Below are 24237 nucleotides of genomic sequence, written 5' to 3'. Positions count from 1 at the left end.
CACCTTGGTAACTGTGCACCAAGTTCAAAGCAGAATCACCACCTGGCAAAACTGGAGCCTTTAGATGCCAGGGAGACAAAGCTGCTATAAGAAACATGATTTGGCAGCCCCTGACTTTTTACATACTGGAGTGATAGCGTTATAGCTCTCTCTACCTAGTAATTACTAAGACACACAGGTACAAGGCCTGCAAATTGTCAGTGGGAGTCTCTAATAAAAACCAGGGACCCAGAATCCTTTTGAGCTCTCCAATGTTGAGCACCCCAACAACAACAGAACATCATTGACAGGCCACATCAGGGCATGGCCACCTGACCCTGAAGAGAAAATTTTGGTGTCTGTAGAAAGAAAACGCAGGTGTGGGAGGCAGGAATACACTGTCGCAGACTAGTTCAAATGCAGCCAAAGTAATGTTTGCCAGAGTGTTCATTGCCAAACAAGCATTGCCGTCTCTTCAGCAGATTTCTACATCTTCACATTACATCTGTCAGGGATAATATCTGCTCGATCATGAAGTACCATTCATAATTATTCAGAAAAAATGGTACTTGCAGCTGCAGTTCAGCTAACTTAATAACTGCACAACTGGGCTAAAAACTGCTTCCAGTTCCACATCTGTATTACTATGACTCACAGGTTTAATAGTGTTCATTTGTGTCCACAGATCCACGTAGTTACAATTAGTTGCCATAAAGGCCTTCCATAGATCTAATTTAAGAGAGTTTTCTACTTCCTCATATATGTGGATATGTGGCTCTACCTGTGCTCTCATTAACGCTTTTTTTTTTTTCACTCCTTTCTAAGTTTGATGGCATAAACACACTGAAAGCACTAGACTGGTGAGCAAATGAGTACATTTTCCAATTATTGCCTCTCTCACTATTCTGAACAGACCAACAAACTCAGAGACATTTGAAGGGCTGATTCATCAGGCGGTGAAGATATGGAGATGACAGGATACTTGAATTGTTAATTCTCTTCACACCAATAAGGCAAAAGAGGCTGTCTCTTAGGCTGCTGTCCATCCTCTCTTTAACTTACTGTCTGTCTTCTGAAGATCAGAACAATAGAGACGGGTCATTCACTTGTTCCCATCTTTCCTGCTGTCCTTGCAAAATAATCCATCATCCACACCCAGGAAAATAAACTTCTCACTTTCTCAGTTGACCTTGGCAAACCAGAGAGCCAAGTGGAGGAGGGACATGCCCAGGTGACAGATGTGGAGTCTGGAGGACATAACATTATGCTGGGAGGCCAGTAGAGCAGCTTGATCTCTGGGGAGATGTAACACTGAAGGATGTATTGACAGCACTGAGCCCTCTGATTGCCTAAGAGAGTGCAGTACCGTAGGCACTGCCAGCACAGCTACCAGGACCCATTTTCCCTCAATGAGAAACAATCTGGAGCTGGTGCATGCTTTAGAGATGAAAGGCGACACAGCCCCATCTCCTGAGCCAAGCAAATTACCCATTATACGAAACTGCTCTCTTCAGAATCTTTTTTCCTCCTCCCTCCCTGCCCTCTTTAGTCTGAACACAGAGCTTAGTGCAGGACAGATCCATATATTAAGTTCAAGACATGGGAAAAAACCCAAGGAAGGCATTGAGACTGGAAGTGAGAGAAGATCATGGCAAGGAAGGACTCCCCTTACCTCTGCCATCAGCAAGGCACCGATTATAGCCTACAGGGCTGAAGTACTCAAAGACAAAGACGGCCACTGCAGAGATGATAAGCAGCATCACAAACATCATCACCCATACATCAGCACTGAAAGGCTCTGGAGAGGAAGAGAAAACCATGGTGAAAGATCTGATACACCACCCACCCCTCCCTTGCCTCCTTTGCTCTCCAGAGCACCCCAGTGAGAGTGTGGAGCAATCTAGGCTGGGGGAAAAAAAAAAAAGTTACAACAAAGCCTTTGACCAGAGTCTGAAAAACTTCTTGAATTGGGAGAATTGTAGTTTCTACCTTTGTAATGACTGCATTCCTTCTTACTGTTACATTTGTGACACGTGGCTCCATCCGGAACTACATGCAGCCATTATGGCATGCATTGATAAAATAAAATGCATTGATAATAGATTGTACCCAGGAAGTCCTCCAGCACCACCTGGAGATAGTGCGGAAAATAAGGCAGAACTGGCAGAGTTTCAGATAAGCATCCAACTTGCAAGATGCTATTGAGCCAAAGAGCATCTCCAAATTTCAGAGGTTCAGCCACAATGATAGCATATTTTTTTCAGCTGTCCCACTTCTGTAGCAATGGGAACACTGGTTCATTCTGAAAATGTTAGTATTTATATTCTGCAAGTGTTTGATCTCTGTCAGGTTTTCTCCTTCTCCAAGTCTGAGCAGATAAAGATGGGACCAAAGTAGATCAAAGAAAGTTAGAACTTCTCCAGACTATAGTCAATACTGTAACCTTCATTAAATTGCAAATTAAAATTTTGGAGTTAACTGTACTATTGCTTTTACATACCCCAGCGACATTAATGGACTTGGCTAAAGGCAAAAGCTCCTGGAGAGTGAATAGTCATGAAACTCTTATTTAAAAGAGGTTTAGAAAAAAATCTTTACCCCTATAAAGTTATTTCTGTTTGTAAATGTTCTTGGGACGCTGGCAGAGAGCAGACAGTAATTATATAACCCATACACTGTGTTTGCTGCATTGTAAAGCATTTTACAAAGCCAAATAGTAGACACTAGGAAGGCATGGATGTCTTGTGGAAATGCAGTATCTTTCTGCATTCCCTGACCACCTTCTACCACTGAAGGACATTAAAAATCACTTTATTGGAAGACACAGTGTCAACACAGAACTGACGGCTCAACTGTTCTTGAAAATCTCTATTAGATCTCCTAACATCTACCAGTTGCTCTGTCATGGGAGGAACAAGTTAATACCGTCTTTGTCTCTCAAAGTACAACAATTTATTGCTAATTGTTATCACTAAGTACTATGGCATACCAGCTATAAGGTTTGAATCAGTTTTCTTCAGGCCTGTATTCTTTGAACTTGCTATTAGTTGAGCCACTGGGAAACCACTTGCTGAAAAGTGGGTGACATTTCTGAGTGAGCTGATTCTTTGCTAGGCTTAGGCATACAATTGCTGAGAAACACCTTGGAACTCCAAGGTAGTACCTGTTTTCATTTGCCTGGATTTTTCTTGCTTGGGATTTAGAACTAAAGCATCAAAGTTTATTTTTATATCCCTGTCCCACAGGTACTCCCAAAAATGGACTTTCAGGCTAAGAATCACAAGCAACCTTCGCCTAATTTTTGATGAACACTAGGTGAAATTTTAATTTTAGATTACAATGATACCTAGGAAGGCAGAAGGTGAGACAGTTCCGTTGCTACGTGACACCATGACACTGATTCCCGTCTCAATGAAGGGCACAGAGAAATCCACCACTTCTGAGCGCTCCTCATTAATGGTGAGGGATCCCACAGCCATATAGGCCCGTTTGGTGACGACCTGGAGGAAGAAAAGGAGAAGATCACACACAGACTCAAGGCATCTCTCAAGCACCACAGCCAAGCCCCTTCTCACCTTCCTGCCTTACCACACAGTCCTTTTACTCTTGTAATTCCATTCCTGATATTGTTTCTATCATCTGTCCTTCCTAATCTTTCATTGCAACACCTTCTTTCAGGAATTCTATACACATTAATCTCCCTCTCAAAGCTGTTCTGTATATAAAAAATAAATCCGCAGAGGTCTTAGGATAAACATATCATCCACTGGGAAGATGTCTTTATCTCATTTTTTTGTCCTTGCTTTCTCCTCCCTCTAACAACTGCAAAGTCTTATTTCATTCTTTATGCACCTTTTATATGATCTAAGCATAATCTAGGTTGCAGCCTCTCTGGTGCATGGATATTATCATCTTTCTTTGACTGTGAAGGCCAAATTTGTGACACTATAGAGAATAATAATTAAACGTCAAACAGGGAAGGTAATCATGATCAGAGTATCAGGGCAGATTAATTCACCCAGTGCCTAGAAAGATTCCAGGCCAATCCAGGCCAATCATTTCTATGCAGTCACCACTATCCCTTCCCCAAACAGGGACCCAATAATGATGGGAGACCAGATCTAACCCATGTCACCCAGCCCAGGGATAAAGCCCACCATGCCCTCCTTTGGCTGCTGACCTCTCCAATCATTCCATTCCATGTTCCATTGATCTTTTTCCCATGCTTGCCGTTAGTCACCAAATACAGGTCATAGGTGAACTTTACAGACTTTGAGATTTTCTTCAGGATGTCAATGCAGAACCCCTTGCAACATTTCTTCATGTAATCTGGCTCCTCATCGGTTTTGTTCCTGAACCATCACAACAATAATAGGTTAAAAGACTGGGGGAAACTCACTTAATTCCGTTCTGTTGTGAGCATGCACTCCCCCTCCCACAATATAATGTGGAGAACTTCACTTGTGCTACCTGTGCTGGAGGATTAAGGAACACACTACAATGATTTACCCAAAGGGGCTAGTTATTAATGGACATAGGTGCCAGGCCGGGCAAATGGAGGTGACACTTCTAAAAAACGATTATCAGGGTATGATGGTATTGGCCCCACAGACTCTCTACATTTTACTGAGAAGGGAGAACCCAAGAGGAGGAGAAAAACCACAGGGTACATACTCAGTCACTATGCGTTTTTGGCAAGGGACCGTGTTCCTCATGCAGGTGCCACTTAGGGGGTCCACATTTTCCACAATGACGAATGGTGCCTCTTCCAAGGTCACGATACTCAGGTGATCATCCTCACGTTCCTCAGAGTCAGGGTATAGCTCAAAGCGGGGCCACACATAATACTTCATCTGCAACTTTTTTTCCTTCCATTTCCCCACCTGTGGAGACACAAACCACAGAAGATAGATTTCTAGAAGCTCCATCCCTCTGCATCAACTACAGCTCCCACAGGCCTGGGCAGAAGTGCCACTCAAAGTACTCAAGCTCACGGCTTATGTAAGATGAGGACACAGCTGGAGGGAAGGCTCTGAGTAAGTGGGTTCAAACCAGCAGGAAGTAGTGAAAGAAGAAAAATGTCTGGGTTGTCTCATCTCTGTGATAGTCTCACCCTCTGGGAGACCGAGTGGGTGACAGGGAGGATACAATCACCATGGTTAAACAGATATAATATCTTTGAACTTTCTCAGCCAAACAACAGGACCAGAACTTTTCATACACTGAAATGTTGACATCACCCTACTACCCACAATGAAAATGGTGGTTTCCTGCTAAAAAAGAGGATAAATATATACAAATGGTGGAACAAACGTAATTTTGAAAAAGAGAAATTTAAATACTTCACTTGAAAAAGTCAAAACAGAACTTCTTAACTTTTTCAAAATTTTGTCTTCATTTGTTTTTAGTGAAATTCAAACAGATTCATTTTAGTCAAACTTGATTTTGTCCAGAAATAACTCTTTCTGGAAAAACGTTGCCCATTCCTAATGAGGACTAATTTTTTTCAAAAGACAGGCAACTGAAAAGGGAGAAGAACATAGAGGGATGCTTGCTAACAGTAGTTCTTGCTATCCCCTGCTAAGGCCTTATTGAAATACCTGCTCTTATCCTTTCACAATGACTTGGTTACATACTTTAGTGGGAAACAAGGAATTGTTCTGTGTTTCTGACACATGAAAAATAAAAATCAAAGAGCGTCTATGGTTTGTGGGTTTTTTTAATCTTGCCATTTTTCCATAACTATAGATTGCAATTTTAGATCTTTTCATTTTCCATTTCTTAAGCAGAGATTATGCCTTCAGCAGTCAGAAAAGAAGAGTGAGATTCAGTTGCCTTATACCTACTGCCACAAATAAAAAGTTGCTTTGAAGCCGCTCCAGTCCCTGAAGAGACCACAGGTGTAGCACACCCACTGCCCATGGCAGACCATTCCTTGCAAAAATTCCAAGAAAAGAAATAAAAGGAACATCAACTATGCTTTCAACTAACAAAATTTCGCCTTTCTTCTCAACTCCCCTCATCACTGTTGACAGTAATTAGCACCTTGGCTGGCAGCTGAAGCTGAGAGGGCAAGAAACTAAGGCTTTAGAAGGAACTTTCCTGCAGGACCCTCAAAGAAAGCCCTCCAGGCCAGGGCTGAGACACACTGACTTGATGGCAGAGGCAGAGTGGGTGTGAGGGAAGATTTCACAACTGCTCTTAGCACTGTACCTGCTCAGTGGGTATACAGAAAAGCTTCGTTCCACTGCAGTCCAACACCCCTGCCATCCACCCCCCAATTTAAACCATTTATTTATTTAAATGACAGGACAGGAAAGAGAAGCACTTATTAGAGGCTCATTAGGTGCCAGCTGTTATTTTGTGAAACTCAAAGCCCAGCTGGGTTTTGGCATTTGAGAGCAGCTAGATTTCACATAAAACACTTGTCACCTTCAAAACAAACAAACGCTTCATCTGGCCATGAAAGAAAAATCCACTCTGAGGGCTTGTGGAGGGAGAAGAAAGGCAGAAGAAATCACCCAGAGAGAGCAGCTTCCCCATCCAACCCTGTAACACGAACACAGCATCCCAGTGAAGGCAAGGCAGTGGGTTTTGTAAGAAGGGGGTGAAGTGGCCTTCTTCCCAAGAACCCTTACAACAAGCACCTGGCAAAAAAAATGCCAAGGAGCGCTTGCCCTTAATGTTTCCTCCACCCATGGAGTTATGCCGCTTGGACCAGCAAGCAGGATACACATCTAAGCCTGGATATGGACAGCGCATTTCTGAGAGAATAAAGAGCATACATTCACATGCTCACCCAGGGTCTGCTCAGCCCTAGACATCCCACTCGTTGACCCAGGAGGTCAACTTATCTGAAGCCAAAGATTTCTGCAGTGCAACCTTAGCCCTTAAGTAACTGAGACTCAATCCCAAAAGCAGTTTCAGTGAAGCCACCAGACAAGCAGAATAACTACACACACAGGGCTCAGTAGGGACCAGTGATTAAGATGCTGCACAGAACAGCCCAGACTTCAGCTCAGTAACATTAACTTATCATAGAAATAAGTGGTTGATGAAAGAGACATCTTGCAGCATCTCAGCAGCCATTAGATATCAGAGTAATAGGCATGATATAAGCCCCTAAGTGATAAATTAGATCAGATAGGCAAACCCAATGTGTAATTACCCAGAAGTTCTCCGGGACAGAAAAGGGAGTTCATAAGGCTGTGTGCCAGGCACGTTTCACAGTGTTGTACTACACAGACAACATTATGAAATTAGGAAAATAATGAGAGTCTTGCCATAGCCTCCTGTGCACTGAAACACCAAACCTGCAAATACTTTAGTACACATCCTTTCCTTATAAACCAAATAAAATAATTCTAAATTCCCCAAAAAGGAAGAAAAAGAGGATATAAGTGAATATTATGACCTAAATTTTCAAATTAACTATGGAGTGTCTCAAGAATATGTGCAAATACTATGTTTCGTTGCTAACCTGAACAAATCAGGCAAACCATATACCTGCAGACATGTACAGATATGAATCAGCAAAGTCAGAAAATCTTTGTTGATTAAGAGGTGACAGACTTCTTTACATACTCATACATGCAAGGGTCAAAAGTGTGTGCCAATACTTAAAGAGGAGGCTTAAGGAACATGTGGGCAAGGACAGTAAGGGTAATAAGAAGCACCACATGTGCAAAGGATGGAGACAATGCAAGAGAAAGAAAATACAAATGTGTATCACGTGCTAGACAATCTGCCATGACAGGGAAGGAGCAATTCACTGTGGGGACAGGGGTTAGCCACGACAGAATGAAATGTCACAGATTTGTCCAGGTAATGATGCCTACTCTTAAATAATATAAACTGCCAAGCTGTGCAAAGCAGAGCAAGGCACTTCTGAAGTCTCAGGGTATTTGGTATTAACAGCTTGTGAACTCTCATTACTTAGGTTTTGCTCAGTGCTTGCCTCAGCAAAAAGAGGAAAAGTAAACCATCCCAGGCATCCTAGGTATTTGTCACCCTGCAGGTTCAAGATCTACAGGGCATTCTCCGATCAGAGTGTAGTCACCCAACTCCAAACTCCAACTAGGAGCTCTGCAGCGCCACAGAATCAGCAAAAGTAAGGATGTTAGGGATCTTTAAAACCTCCTTTTTAATCATATTCTTCAGACCCTAGGTATGTTCGTTATGCCAGGGCGGGACTCCTAAGAGACAGAATTTCACTTTAACTTCCCCTTGCTCTGTCTGTACCACACCTGATCTTATCAAGGAAGAAAAGTCACTTTGGTTTAGGAATAAATTTGGAGGTGTTGAAGAAGGAGACCTGTTGGAAGTAGAAGTCCAATATATTTGCAGAGAAAGAAAGTAAAAGCTATTGTAGAAAAGACAATTACTATTGTTTTTTTTAAGTATATAAACTATCCCATGCAGACAACAGGTAAGATTGCCTACACAAGGGGAAAATAAGTGAAGGCCTTCCAAAGGCCTTCCACCAGGCTGGCAAATTGCCTTAACCGCTGTATAATGCACCCAGAATAAAAGTGTTATGCAGTATGCTAACGTGCATCTTTAATGAAAGGTGTATCATATCAATTCCCTGAAACTAATTCTTAACAGAGGCTTTTCTCTCCTTCCAAGGGAAGCTAAAGCTTGTAACAGCCATTTGTGGCAGATATTTGTCTAACTTGTCCTTACACTGACAGCCCACGGTCTCCATGGGCAGTCCATTCCAGTGCTTAACTATCCTTCCCATTTAAAAGGGTTTTTTTTCTGATGTCTAACCTAAATCTTCTCCCTGCAATTTATATCAGGAGAATATATTTCCTTATTCTTCTACATATGCTCTTTTCAGTGTTATCAGGTCAGTAAGATATTTATAACACAGAGGAGCTGGTAGTCTCATTCAGTGGATATCTTATATGTTACATCAACAAAAGCAATCGCCTGTTTGAATGACCAGCACCTACTCTCACCATTTACAAAATCCTTACCTCGATGGGTAGTACAGACAAGTTACTCCCGTGAACTTCCAAAATTGTCTGCTCCAGCCAGGGCAGAAGCCAATTTCTGAGTTCCTCCTCATATGCCAAGGCAAGACTTCAAACCACAAAAGCATTTGGAGAAATCTCCAACTAATGTTAACAGATGGAAAAAAAAAAACCCATCCTAGAAATTTGGCTTTCAAGGACTAGGCAGCAGAATAAAATTCTGCAGAAAAATAGTAGCGTTCAAATATATGTCTCAGGCAAGATGCTCAAAGACATAGCAATCATATTTGTGGTGAAGGTGCAGGGGAAAGCCTGAACCTTCAGGTGCTTGTTTTTCAATACACTGCAAAAGAACTACTTCAGGACATAGTCTTTGATATTTTTTATTTCATTCAGCCTCTTATTTGCACCGATCTCTTTTCATATAAAATTTTCTCTCACTCCTGCCACTCCTGGTATAGGAGAAATACAAAAAGAACAAAAGAGATTTAGTTTCATTCACAGAATAAAAAAAAGGCCATTCCAAACTCAGGACTTTAAATGTTTTCTGCATTTCTCCAGAAGTTCAGTGTTTCCTCCCTTATTATGTTTGGGATTTTTCCCCCAGGAGCTGAGAGTCTTGTCCATTCCAGCAGGGAAGAACTAAGGTAACAACACAAGAGCATGGATTAGAAGGCAGAAAACTCCCTGTTCCTCCAAGGTCACCTGGAATCTGATCTACACCCTTGTGCCTCCACTCCACATGGTGTAAAATTGAGATAATGGTATGTTTTCACCTCTGGGGTGCACTGAGTAGATAAGTACAGAAAAGGCCATGAGGCTCACAAATAGTATGGAAATTAGGAGACCCACACAGGAGGAAACATACAGCATGATTCTGTGAATGGTGTAAATGTGAAAACTTGCTGTCTTTTATCTTTGCTGTCATATAGTTAAATGGAAAAAGGTTATGTAACTTTTTACACCTGATTTCAATACACGAAACCTAGAAGATCAAATATAGAAAAGGATGTTGGGCAGCAGGCAGAAAATAGCAGTGTTATGGGTAATATAGCTGATGGAAAAACATACCTGATCCCTTTAGGGAAGCAGGGAGACTCCAGGGAGAAATAAGGGGTTTGTCAGTTCAGTTCTTATAGAACCTGAATGAGGACATGGCAAAACCAGAACAACTGGGCAGGACCTGAAAAGGGCTACTGTAGGAATAATAGCAACACCATAGAAATAGCAATTATAACTGGGACATTGCCAATGTAAGTATGCACTGATCAGGATACATAAAAATAAAGGTAAACCTGGGAGATGCTGTTGTAACCTTGCTTCTGCAGTAAACTGTGAAGAAATAAACCAAGCATAAATAAAGTGGAATCATTTGGGATTGAGATAGTTTTCGGAAGGCTGGTACAAACTATTCATAGAATCACAGAACACTTCAGGTTAGAAGGGACCTTTAAAGGTCATCTAGTCCAACCTCTCTACAGTAAGCAGAAACATCTTCAACTAGATCAGGTTGCTCAGAGCCCTGTCCAACCTGACCTTGAGTGTTTACAGGCGTAGGGCATCTACCACCACTATGGGCAACTTGTTCCCGTGTTCCACCACCCTCATTGTAAAAAATTTCTTCCTTGTATCTTGTCAAAATCTACCCTCCCTTAGCTTAACACCGTGACCATCTGTTCAACTGCAACAGGCCCTGCTAAAATGTTTGTCCCCATCATTCTTATAGGCCCCCTTTCGTTATTGAAAGGCCACAATAAGGCCTCCACAGGGCTTCTCTTCTCCAAGCTGAACAACCCCAACTTTCTGAGCCTTTCATTACAGGAGAGGTGTTCCATCCCTCTGATCATTTTTGTGGCCCTCCTCTGGACCCACTCCAACAGGTGCACCTCTTTCCAGTGAAGACCAAGGAAAAAAAGTTGTGTACCTCAGCCTTCTCCTCATCTGTTGTTACCAGTTTGCCAATGTCGCTCATCAAGGAGGACACACTTTCTTTGATCTTTTTTTTCTGGCTTACATACCTGTAGAAGCCCTTCTTGTTACTCTTTGCATCCCTTACCAAGGTCAGCTCCAGCTGTGCCTTCCCAAACCCAACCTTACACAACCAGACATCATCCCTATACACTTCCCAGGATACCTGTCCCTGCTTCCACTGCCTGTGCATTTCCTTCCTTCCTTTTATTTTGACCAGCAGGTCTTGACTCAGCTGTGCCAGTCTCTTGCCTTCCTTTCCTGATTTCTTGCACCTGCAAATCAAGAGCTTTTGCACTCCATGGATCCTTAAAGATCTGTCAGCTCTGTTCTACTTCCTTGTCCTGAGGGAAGTTTCCCAGGGGCTTATATTGACTAACTCCTTGAACAGCTGAATTTTTGCTATCTTAAAATTCGGGGTCCTGACTTTACCTTTCTGATGACCGATATCCCTCATGACTGTGAATTCCACCAATGCATGATCACTAAAGCCCAGGTTGCCTCCAGTCTTGACATCAACGATTAGCTCACTTGTGTTGGTGACAACACCCTCAGGTCTAGCATCATATCTTCCCTTGTGGGCCTGTCCGTTAGTTACCTGGCCTTAGAAGTTATTCTCAATACATTCCAGAAGTCTCCTGGATTATCTACAGCTCGCCATGCTACTTTTCCAGGAGACGTCAGGATGGTTTAAGGACCCCAGCAGGACAAAAGCCTGCAAGCATGATGCCTCCTGTAGCTGGAGTAAGAAGGCTTCATCAATAGGCTCCCCTTGACCAGACAGCCTGCAGTAGACACCAACCACAAGGTTCCCTTTGTTGCCTCAGTCTCTCACTCTTATCCATAAGCATTTAACCTGCTCATGGCTATTCTTCAGAGACAGCTCTTCACACTCTATCCATTTCTTGATGTAGAAGGCAATGTCTCCTCCGCTCCTTCCTCACTTGTCCCTTCTGAACAGCCTGTACCCATTGATAATCACATTGCAGTCATGGAATTCGTCCCACCAAGTTTCAGTGATGACAACTAGGTCATAGCTTTCTAGCAGCACGGTGGCCTTCATTTGCTCCTATTTATTGGCTGCTGCATTCTTTGGTGTAGAGGCACTTCAGCTAGGATGCCAGCTGTGTCACCTCCTTAGAGGAACACCCCTTAATTCATTTGAGATATTTCACCAATATTCCCTGTTGGCTTCTATTACCTCAGGAGCCCCTGAGGGTATTCCACTCTAAGAGTATTCCATCAGGCTTGAACTACAGAAATCTACTGTAGCTCCACAGGCTTGGCTTTCAGTCTGGATAGAGATTTCATTACCGTTGTTCAAGAGAAATTATATCAGGAACGAAGTCATTATGGTAGACTTTAGCTTCATAGAGATAAGGTGGAGAACAAATGCAAATTTCAACAGCAGCACCCTGATGTCTTTTTTTTCTGGATCTGATAGCTGACACATTTCTTCACCCCAAAATTACTCAGCAGGCAATAGGTCATGCTATTTTACACTCAGTTTGGGCAAAACAGCAAGGAACCTTACAGAAAAGCTAGTTATCAGCAATAACCTTGGATTGAGCGATTAGGGGAACAGAGAGCCTGCCTTAAAAGAGGAGATTAAAAAGCTTCTTTAACCTAGATAAATGAAAGTCAAACGGGGATATGACTATTCTGTATAAATAAAGGGGGTACAGATACACAAGGGAGGAAGAAAAGGTTTTTTAAGCAGAAAAACAATATTGGTATAAGAACAACTGGTTATGAAGAAACCTGCCTTGAAAATAAGATTGATTTTAAGCATCAGAGGAGGTAAGTTCTGAAACAGCTGTCCAAAAGGATGAGAACAACTAAAATGAGGTTGAGAAGAAGCACAACTGTTCTGCGTAGGGCTATATGATGTTGCCGCCTAGCATAGCAGGGACAGGACCAGAGAAGTCTCTCCAGTCCAGGGGCCTTATATAAGCAGAAGCAAGATGAAGAATTCCACTGTTGAAAACCTTTCCTCCCTGACTTTTCAGTCTAGAGATGTCAAAATACAGTCTTAATCATCATATCCCTATGCACAACTAACCTAAATGAACACAAAGACTCTTGGTTTTGGTATCTCCACCTCCTATGCTCATAGTTCCCATCTTCTCCAATGTCCTGAGAACAGAACATTCCTCTTAGTCTTGATCCAAGCTATTTAAGTCATGATTCTCATGCTTACAATGCTGACAACTGAGCCATTACTAAATGTATAACACTTGTGATGCCACAAGTCTGTATTCCCACATAGGCTGGTCTACAGCAGGTGGAGAAGAGATGCCACAGAGAGCAAAAAATCTCCTGTTTACAGACACTTAAGGTGATTAATTAACCACATCAGCCAAAGCAGACAAGAAATGGTTGTGAATGCTCCACATGCAAAATTAATTAACACAGCAACAACACTCCTTCCTGAACCTCAAGTTCACCTTCCACAACCACCTGGGGAAGGCTGCTTTCTTCAATGCACCTGCAGAAGCAGGAATTGCTTCTAATAGCCTTTCAATTAAATATGTAGGCTGCAGGAGAAGGTAGAATTTTCTTCCCTCTATATTTATACAGCACCTAGCATATGCCAGAGAGAGGCTTGGCTTAGAATACAGACACAGTGAAGTACTTGCTTTTGCTTTACAACTCATTCTGGGAATAAAAGCTCTTTTCAGAAACACAGTCTCCCAGCTCACTGAGGTCTGGCATTTACACAGCTCTTGCCATTTTTGCTGAAACATTTCTTTACTGGTGCATTTATATGCTTTTTGCAGTTGCTGAGGTCCTGTCTCCTGCTGTGATTAGCCTGAGAAGGTTAATGAGATATACTTTGAGCGTTTCTGACTTCTGCAAAGCCAGTGAACCATAGAGCTCCATTGGTGTCACAGAAAGGTCAGGGCTGTAAGAATGCCAAAATGTTTACTTTGGTAAATCATTCCTCCAAACCAGAAGGTACCAAGAGAGCACTAAAGACATTAAAAAAAAGCCAGGATCACCTGACAGCTCCCTCTGGGAGACAGTGTTGTTCTTGGTGGTAATGTTAACTTGGTAGCCCAGGAAGTGCATCATCCAAGCAAGGCTGGCTCACGCAGAAGCAGCAAGGTTTTCAGGGGGACATATTTGCTCAAATTTACTCAGTGCTACCTGATGTACACATAGTCACGATTTATGGAAATGCAGTCTGCAATCAATACAGGCATAATTAGGAGATATGAGGGGAGATGCTATAGGGAGCTGTTCGTAGTAGGTTGGACTGTGATCTGAATAGGCTGGAGGAAAGCCACATCTTCTAGGAGGGGCAAATCAGGTGTTAGGATTCTGGAAGAAGAATTAGAACAAAATCTATATCTTAACAAATGCTGACTATGCCATCCAACATAACCTACCTCTAACTTACAGGCAGTGACAGTACCTGACTCAAACTCCTACTTCAATAATGTTGCATCCTTAGAGCCATCATGCCCTTGTGAAATGACCTGTTTGAGGAGAGGGGAACTTAATAGAATGTCCTAAACTCCAGCAACATCAGTCTATTCTGATTCTGGTCAGAGAAATAAAATCTAAACCCAGTGAGTGTATACTGCCTCTATTCTTGCTCATCTAAGGCGAAAGGAGGTGTCACCTTGAGCATCTCTACTACTCTCTTCTGCAGAATTGTGGGGCAGGGCAAAAAGTTGCAGGGATATTGTAAGATCACTCGTTTTGTGTCACAAGGAGTCTCAAAGGTTTAAGGAAAAGTATATTTTTATGCGGATGCATAGGCACCTAAAAGCTTTATGAAAGCATTTTGCAGTCTCCAGGAGTGCATCCGCATTGTGCAGGTGTGTGTCTGCATCTACTACGTGTCCATGCATGCAATATCCTATCTAATGATTTTTCCCCTTGGCTTTCCCTGTTGAGTGCTGGGCTTGAGTTTGCATTTTGCTGAGCTTTCATTTCTTTCACTCAGACTTTTTTCCCCCCTAAAATATGTCACACAGAGGGAGGAATGGGCTTGCCAATTCACTCTGCAGTCTGGGAGACAGTTTAGAGCTTTGGCTGGTAAGTGGACCCTGTACAATGCTGTACAGAACTCTGATGTGTGTTCCCCTGTGCAGTGACACCTGCGCCTTACACGGAGCAAATATCTCTCCCAGCCTCCTGAGGCTGAAGGAATGTTTAAAAACGCAGATTCAGAGGAAGGAAAAATGTCTCCTTCTGCCGAGAAAACCTAAATGTTGAAGCAGGCCTCAGCAGGGGTAGGAAAGGAGGTGGGATGCCTCAACCTCACTGTTTTCTGAGCTGTGCAAGTAAGACCAAAGGTGCCACCTTGAAAAGCATCTCCAAGAATACAAGAGAGATCCTTTAACTGTCACTGGGGGTTGTCACAGCAGGTGAAACACCTCTGGATCCTGAATACACCAGCCAGAGCTCCTGCCCTCTGCACAGCAGCCCTGCGTTGCCCCAGGGCAGAGACGTACACCCACGAGAGAAGCACAGGCAGCCATGGCTGCATGCACGGCCCTCCACAGAAAAACGGCTTGCTCAGCTCTTCTCTTGCTGGAGAAAAAGGGAAGAAAATGCCTTCTCCAGAGGAATTACTGCACATATTGGGAATAGGATTTCAGGGAAGGCAGTTACAGAGCTGCACATCCCTGTTCCTTTCCCCTCCCACCACTGAGAGTTCTGCATATGTGATTACAAATGCTGAGCCTGCCCAGTGCACACCCTTCGTCCTGGATTCACACTGGCAAAGCCACCACCAGTCATACCTGCCTCTGCACCTTCAGGGTGCATGTATGCATGACCCCTCCCAACCTGGCACATGGCAGGCAACCTTGTGCACTACAGCAGGCCATCCCAAGGGGTACCCAATCAAGCCACTGCTCCAAGTTGTTACCAGATCTCAAAACTGAGTAGAAAGACCAGCTCTGCTCTGCACCCTGGTTCTCTGCCAGTTCTCTTCACTCAGCTTTGCAAAAGGGACAGATGGGAAGTGAAGCTGTGGGATAGGAGCAACCAGGGACAACCTTGCTGCTTTCCCTCTACACCATGTGTTGTTAAGGGGGCTGCTCTCTGGCTCCTTACACCTTTTCTTATCCAGTCTCCCTTGCCTTTCTCTACAGAGAAGACATAGAGATAACCCTGACTCAGTTTCTCCCTCCCTCTATCTTTTATTGATTGAGGTCCTCTGCAATAAACCCAAGGGACAGCACAGAGGCATAGGGGAAAGCAGAGGGAGCAGACAGCCCCCTCATCACCTGTGTGAGCAGGTAGTTCCTCATGCCATGGCACACCAGGACCCCACCTCCTGCCCACCCACAGTGCAGCCCCTTCTCACTGGTGTGTACCTATGGACATGGTCCCCACCGCACAGATGCATCCCCTCACTGCTGCCTCTATCTTGTCTTCAGTTTGCTGCCTTGATGCCCCCATGCCAGAACTGGATGCAGGAGTGAGACCAGTGCAAGCAGTAGAGAAATTAGCAGGGATGGAAGAGTAACTCATGGTGTGATTTCACCTCCCATCTCAGCTGCCACTGACTTAGAGCTGGGCAGGGTAGTTTGCCCCCATGCAAAGAGTATCCAAACAATAGCCTCACCTCTGTCCTGAAATGAACTGCTGGCCCAAACGACAGCAATGTCAATGTTGTGGTGTCTCTGCCAGCAGTAAGCATTACAAGAGTACTTCTGTCAATGCTGCTTCAACCCAGCAGAAGGGAGAGACTTCCAGGCCAGCCAGGGGCTCCCAAGAGCTGGTGTGGGCTGTACTCCCCAGCTGGAGACTCCTGCCTTAAGAGCTCACACTTCAGCAACTCTGCTGTATGATGGCTCCAGAAAGAGAGCCTATGAGCTGCAGGACCCCCACCTGACATACCTCTACAGCCAAGTGCTGGGCTTTGCTGTAGCAGGACTCTCTGCCATATTTGTGTGAATCATTAGACAAGACACACCAGCTCTACCTACACCCTGCAGAGAAGACCCAGCCTTTTGTTGGAACCCACCAGCAGGGCAGCTGGTTCACTGCACACGTGTGCATCGCTGCCACACTGGTTGGAGCTGGCAAACCCTTTGTGAGCAGCAGGAAGAGGCTCTGCCAAAGATTTTGCTCCTTTCCCATGCCATACACAGGTGCAGACACACTCACAGGTACCCCTAGCAGCACTTATCCTAAGCTGATCTGGGCTTGGAGTCCAGGCAGAACTGCCAGGGGCCCAGCTGAGGCCATCTGGGCTGCAAGTGATCTCTGCAAAAGGAGTACAGTTAGACCTGAGCATGGATAGAGAAAGAGAGATAACCTTGAAATGAGCAGTTTGGGAAGGAGAGAGGAAGCTATTTATTTGCCAGCCCCAGCTATCAAAGAAGGGTTAAGCCAAGGCCTGCTTTCTTGAGAGCATGGCCTTAGGGAGATAAAATCTTCTGTTCTTCTCATCTCTGATGGACTGCAGGCGAACCTATTTATCAAAGATTTATCTGTCATTTTGCGTCTAAACATGTCAACACAAAGCAGTTCTTGTGCCATTCCCTTTCTACAGCCTAAAAGTAGGAGAACGGGCATGACAGAGACAGTCTTGGAGACATAAGATGAAGCTAACGCTCTCAGGAGGTTGTAAAAGGTCTTTTGTGGCACCTGTAAGTACACATGGAATGACTTCTTGCAGCCTGGAATTAGCTGGGTGACTTCATATGTGTATTTAAATGTGCATGTACTGTGTCATCACCTCTATTACAAGAGTAGTAAGTAGCGAGCTTGTAATCAGGTTCTCTGACACTCTCCATTACAAGCCTTTGGGCTCGCTCCCTGAGAAAAGCCAACATCTCCATGTTTTGCAACAGGCATTTGGAAGTCAGCAAGGAAAAATCCCTGAGGCTAAGGACATGATTTTTGCTTTGGCCCATCAAATTACATTCACTCTTAACTGCATTATAAACTGTTAAATAATCATCTTTTTTTTTTTCAGTCACTTTCTTGCAGAAATTCTGGCAGACAGCCCAAACAGCATCTGCGCATAAATGTTTTAAAATCTAAGCCCATCAACCAAGTAAATCAGTGGGGACATCGCCACCAGTACCACAATCAGTACAAGGAACACCTCAGCTTTGCCACAGCAATGGAAAGGCAAAAGCCTGATCACACTGCCCACAGAAAGTGGACAAGCCATCCACATTCTCTTTCACATCTTTTAAGTGTTCCCCACTGTGAAAAGGTCACTTGCACTCCACCATTTAGGATACAGAAGAAAGGCAAAATAGTTAGAGCTGTCATGACTGTCTGTAGCACAAATACGGGTTAGTCATTGTGTTGAGCAGTCAGACTCGCTGTTGAAGGCTCAGCACACATGAGAATGAACAATACATTTCTACAGAAAAGATTTTGGGGTTTCCCCTTAAAAACAGAACAAAACACACACAAAATCATAGAATCATAGAATCACTAGGTTGGAAAGTACGCACTGGATCATTGAGTCCAACCATAAATAATGAAGTAATCTACATGAAGTAATCTATACTAAAGGAACTTTATTTAGGTTGAAATGTTAGGAAATGGCAGGTTTACTGTTTCCTTTTTGGCCTTTCTTCCATCCCACTTCTGTGTGGACATTTTCATTGAAGTTTTAATGAATGAGTGCAAGCAACTCTGTCTATGGCATCCATGTCTCAATCCCCGTACTGCAAAGAAACTTGGAAAAGCAGAGGTGGCCTGAGAAACAACACTGGCATTTCCCAGCTTGACTTCACAAGCTAAAACTGCAATTGCTGTTCTTTTATTTTCTGTATGTAATTGCTTATATAGCTTGAATGTGCACGAACTCTTATAAAACCAATAAATGGGCCAAGAAAGTATCTGTGAAGATGGAGAAAGAGCTATCCATGAATCACCAAGCACTGGCAGAGGAGAGAGGAATAAAGAAAGGGTGATGGACAGCAAACCAATCAACCAATGCAGAGATTATGCAATCCCATTTTATGACAAAAGAAGCAGCACTGACCTTAGCAAGGGTCTGAACGAAGCAAAGAAAGTAGAAGCCAAATTGGAAGGAGGCGTTGGAGTGAGGTGGAAGAGGGTGAAGCTGGCAAGTCTGTCATGGTGCCCAGAACATGAGAGGAAAGAAGGCACTAATAAGGCAGATTATGCTGCAGGCAGGTTTCTCATATTGCACAGATATGCTTATAACAGTCAAAGGGAGAGAGGGGGCTCTCTATACTGGAGATATAGGCAGGACCAGGCTGGTCTGGTCTGTGTGACCTTAGAGTACGGTAGGGGTAGATGAGACACCAAGTCAGTTATGGTTCAGATGTCATCTTGCCATGTTAGCCCAGCAGGGCTAAGCTGAGAGGCAAGGCAGCTTGTCAGGCTCATGCAGCTTCCTTGCACCATGCTGTGCTGCTGCAACCCTGTGGTAGTGCTCTGCACAAGATTGGATTTACCATTGCAAGCCTATGCCAGCACAGGCAATCCATAACCAGGTTTCACAGGGCAAATTTGCCCTAAGCAGCTGCAGCAGCTGTGCAGAGCACAGATGCTTTCTCGCCAAATGCCTAGAAGTGAAGGGACCGAGGTGCTGGCTGTAATCTTGACCTGTGCTTACACTATGACCTTAAGCAAGCCACTGAAGCTATCCGAAGCTCAACTTTCCCTCTATAAAAGGCTCTTAATTATCCATGCCACACTGCAAGGGGGATGAACAAGGACCTAATGCCATGACCAATGACAAAAGTCAGTACAGCAAGGAGATGCCTCAGTGTATCCACCCCAGAGGAAACTGTGTAGCTCAGGTCTGCACCTACAACACCCTCACACTTCACATGAGAGAAAGGAGCTTTGCCATAGAAGGTTACTGCAGAGCAGCCGTGCGTGCTGGAAGTCAGCAGTGGAAGTCATGATGATTAATGACAGAACAGCAGTACAGCAGGTCAGGCATGTGGATCAACAGCTGTAAAAGGCACAGCAGGATTTTATATGGTACTTGCTAAGGACTAGTTTGGGATCAGGAGAATAACTAAAGCTCAAGAGCAGATTCTTGGGTCCTCTCCAGCTGCTCTGGAAGCTGAAGTGGCACAAGTGACCAGGCAGCTGTCTTTCCTGGCTCTCTGAAGTTACCTTTCCTGGAAAAGAGAGCACAGTGATGCTTGAGCTGGCACAACAGTGCTCAGTCCTGCCCCTCCCAGCCTCCAGGAAGCAGACCCATCTCACCTCCCACACTCAACATAAAATTCAACCCACTGAGCTCTCTCCCTCCTGGCTTTGAAGCAGCTTCTCTACCACACATGACCCTAAGCAGTAGATCTACACACACACGTGAGATGTAGCTAGGAGGGAGTCTGCAGCCTCCTCAGAGGGCAAAATCACTTCTCCTGTCCTGCCCTCATCCAAGGATGCTCCCCGGCTGTGGCTGAGAGCTGTGGCTTAGCCTTCTGGTGCTGTCTTGCACAAGGAAATGGAGGGAGACTCCAAGACCTGGGCTGGAAAAACAGCCTTAGAGAAGGACTGAATGATCAGCAGTCCTCAGTGACAAGAGAGGCACTGTGGTAGGGTGGCCTGCTGGGTGCAGAGCAGCCCCACAGCCAGCCCAAGGTGCGTTCAAGTGCAAATTTGCCTCAATGCTGGCTTTAGCCTTGTCTGCTTTTCTGATGTGCCAAGAACATCCAGTAAGCCAGGCCTTATCCTTCTTGCAACAGAAAAGATCGTGCTTACGATTGAACATTTATCCCTTCTAGCTTGCTGATTATTTCACCAGGCAACCTTAACATTCCATTAATATCAGTCTTTGTGGAGCTAAATATATACAGTAAGCATATATACAAATACATATAAATACGTCTCTATCTAGCAGAGAATCCAATTAAGTGAGTATGTTACGCCTTAGCAATTAATGAATCCAACAAGCTGAGCTGCCTCTTGCATATGATTAAAGTTCAAGTAATACGAATCACAACAGCAAAAGGATTCCAGATTTTCCTACATGCTATCTACAAAAAGATTGTTAACACTTAAATCAATGGGCAAATTCAAGTGTGTTTGCAAACCTCAGAGAACTTATCTTCCCAATGACATACAGCCTGTCCTTCAAATCATGGTAGCCCATTCTTGCATGCAGCATCTCAGACCTCTCCTGCCATCTTATATATCTTTCTGCAGCATTTTCTGGATGGCAGATCTCTAAAAATGCTGGTGTCCTGTGGGTCAAATGAAAGCAGATTCCATGAGTGATGGAGCTGGCTCTCTAATCACTTGACTGGTGCAAATGCTTTCTTTCTCTTTATGGTCAATTGCCAATTTTTTGTTTGTGTTTATATGTGTATAAGCCTGTGTTTGTATGCACTTGCGTGTTCTTTTGCACATCAGTCTTTTTCCAGGATATGGCTTTTTTGTGCAGTGTCTGGCTCTCAGCAACAGACAATACTGAGCCCTCTAGGGACTGTTCATTCCTCTTTCTCTCATAACACCCCTCCTCTGCATTCAGAAGACATTCCCCAGGGGCAAGTTCTACATAAATAAATATTTAAGTAGCCACTAAACCACAGAAGATGCAGAAAAGCACGCCAGGGACTTGGCTGCAGTATTCAGGCTGGAAGTGGAAGGAAGGAAGCAGAGACATGGCTTGGAGGGTTAGGAGAAGGCAAACGATGATGAGAGTTTGAGCTGGAAATGCAACAGTCCTCTTCCCTGCCAGAACAGCAGATTGGCTTTCACCCTGAGACCAGAGCCGATACAAGTCTGGATTAGTACAGCTGCACAAATCCAAAACCAAAGACTGTGCTTTATTGGGAGGCTAGTAGAGGAAGGAGCTTTTAGTTGAGACACCAAAGACTCAGCTAAATAACTGTACTTCTAATGTCAAGTCTTTTCTATTTTAGTTGCTCCATTGTTCCCCTGTTTGTTTACCCTCTCCAAAACAAATCATCAAATGCCCAGGAGCAGGTTGGAGGGTCCTTTGTGGGGACCAGTTGGGTCTGTCACAGACAGAGGCCAGGCCTGAGACCCAGTCCTGTTTGCTCCTTTGCCCCTTTGGGCTGGGTACCAGAAGGGACATCTGGCCATCCTCCAAAAACTGGCAGCCACTCACCCACCCTCATCCCTGCTATGCGGTTCAGCAGATGCTGTTATCGTATCAACAGCTCCTTACAGGCTCACCAGCTTGTGAATTCCATACCAGTGCAGAATTATTTGTGTCTACGCCCACAGCACCACAGATTTCACAAGTCTCTATGAGATATCAAAGAATAAAGCTTGGATCTTTCTAGACTACTTGAGGAACACTGGTTTGAAAGTGGGTATTATAGGGAATAAAGTATAAAGCTGGCTACTTATGTCACCCATAAGATGGTAGTTTGGGGGGATAATACCCATATGAAATATGCCATACGTTGGGAAACCACACACTACTTGTATGCTTCCCAACATATCCAAAAGAGCTAAAAAGCCCCCCAAAAATCCAGTCAAGAGCTGGTCTCTTGCAGAGCTGTGGGAACACAGTCTGGCATACACATAGAACCTACAGCAGGCATCGTCAGACTTGAAGAACCACTGACGTGATCAGAGTAGGACATTTTTCATGGACTGGCATGCAGCTGTTGGAGGATACTGCTTCAAAGAGATTTGGAGATGTTTCCCTCAGGACCCTGTCCCAGATTTTTCACTTACCCAGAGAGCTAAAAAGGTCAAGGAAGGTGCCCTTTCAGGTTCACTAGTTTTATTTTCTCCTCTGGGTACAAAGTTGCTGGCTGCTAATCCAGTTGCAGCAGGAAGCAAGTCACCAACAATAGCTTTGGGTCCAAAGTGAATGCAACCAACTATTTCTTCACTGTTTCAGCAATTTCTGCAGTTTTTCTTCTGCCTCAGCAGGGTATTTTCATCACCAGTTTATCCTGCCCCACATCAGTGTTCTTTGGGGGAGGAAGAGGAGGAAAGGAGGATATAACATACCCACACTGTATATCGACATCAAAAAACCCAGCCTTTGCACATATGCAATCAAGTGTGCTCAACAGGAATGAGAGAGGGGATTTTTTTTACCTATACTATTAAGAAGTACAAAGAAACGTACCTCCTCCCCTAGGCAGCCTTCTTGCATTACATGAAGAATCATCCCATCTCTCAGAAATCTGAAGAGTGAGAAAAGCCAGGAGTATCCACCACAGCAGTAGATGGAGGTGCCCTGTCAGTGTGTTGTGCACGACTGAACATGACAAACCAGCCTATTCCTTCCATCCATTCCCACTTCTCTGTGAGCAGAGTGGAAAATGAAAACACCCTTCCTGCAAATAGTCATTCAGATATCAAAGCATTACTGCATTTGCACAGTTGTGATCCCTTGGGATTTTCACCCCACACAGCCGTTGTAGCTGATGATTCCCCAAAGTGGCTGCTGCATTGTCAGGCTCCTTGCAGCTTGCTTTCTCTGTGTCACCAAGCCCTTTCCACCTTTCCATCCTGTCTGTGATTATCACTGCCTGTCAGCACTGCAGTAAATATGTGTATGTTTCTGGGTCTCTCATTTCTCACTTTACAGAACTCTCTCCTAAAGACACAGGTTTTCCCATCAAAGGAGACACTAAAATAGAGAACAAACAGCAGTTTTTGACAGGCTCACCTGCTTCACTCTCTATGCATGAAATTATACGCACCTAAGAACTTCTTTCTGCTTCCTGCAGGAGGTTATTGCACTTCTGCAACAGTGACATTGTAAACCTGGTGTCATAGTTGCCCACAATCTTATAGGTTAAGAAAAAGACAGGTCTCTCGTGAGAGCTGGACAAGATCTCTCAAAAAAAAACCAAAGTCAAATGATATACAGGAAGCAGCATACTGGGACTGAGTGAAGGAGAGCTTTGTGCTCCAGCTCCTGGGTATAGGAAAGGAAACACTGCTGTTGGACCGGATGGCTTTTTGGAGGGCAATGCAGCCAAGCTCCTGACTCTATCTTGTCATCAACGATGTAGCTCTGAGGTATGAGATTAGGATCCAGGTCTGTTGACCTTCATGGGCTGTGATGATCTCACTCTCTCCCTTACTCTAACATATTTTCACTTTGGCCATGACAAATGCCTCTCAGACCTCCACACCCTGCACATCCATTCAAAAGGCTGTTTCAGAGATCATTTGCCTAGATATTATTTTTCCCCTTTCTTTTCAGTCTTCCTTTGCTTCCCTTCTCAGATGCACCAAGTGCCTCTTTTCTAAGCCACTTGATGCCTCTAATCCCTCAGTCAGTATCAAGATGTGAACGCTGAACTGCTCCACTTTCTTCATCTGCATTTCAGAGATCCATGTAGCTTTTCTCAATTTCGGATACTAGTGAAGTTATATCATTGCATTTCTTCAT

The 24237-nt window shown here is 44.0% G+C and overlaps 1 protein-coding gene across 2 annotated transcripts in view; it reads right to left on the bottom strand.

The window, feature by feature from the left end:
- Window positions 1-24237, bottom strand: part of GRIN2B (glutamate ionotropic receptor NMDA type subunit 2B) — a 215385-nt gene that overhangs the window by 28060 nt on the left and 163088 nt on the right. For both annotated transcript variants that reach the window (XM_009556593.2, XM_054056467.1), the window contains exons 5-8: window positions 4654-4862; window positions 4160-4331; window positions 3326-3479; window positions 1652-1777 (exon numbers count right to left, since the gene is read on the bottom strand). In XM_009556593.2, the coding sequence (XP_009554888.1) occupies window positions 1652-1777; window positions 3326-3479; window positions 4160-4331; window positions 4654-4862 (661 nt within the window). The remainder of the gene's footprint in view (window positions 1-1651; window positions 1778-3325; window positions 3480-4159; window positions 4332-4653; window positions 4863-24237) is intronic.

Source organism: Cuculus canorus, chromosome 1 (assembly GCF_017976375.1).
Source record: "Cuculus canorus isolate bCucCan1 chromosome 1, bCucCan1.pri, whole genome shotgun sequence".
NCBI classification, from domain to species: Eukaryota; Metazoa; Chordata; class Aves; order Cuculiformes; family Cuculidae; genus Cuculus; species Cuculus canorus.
This window is presented reverse-complemented; position numbering and strand designations above follow the sequence as displayed.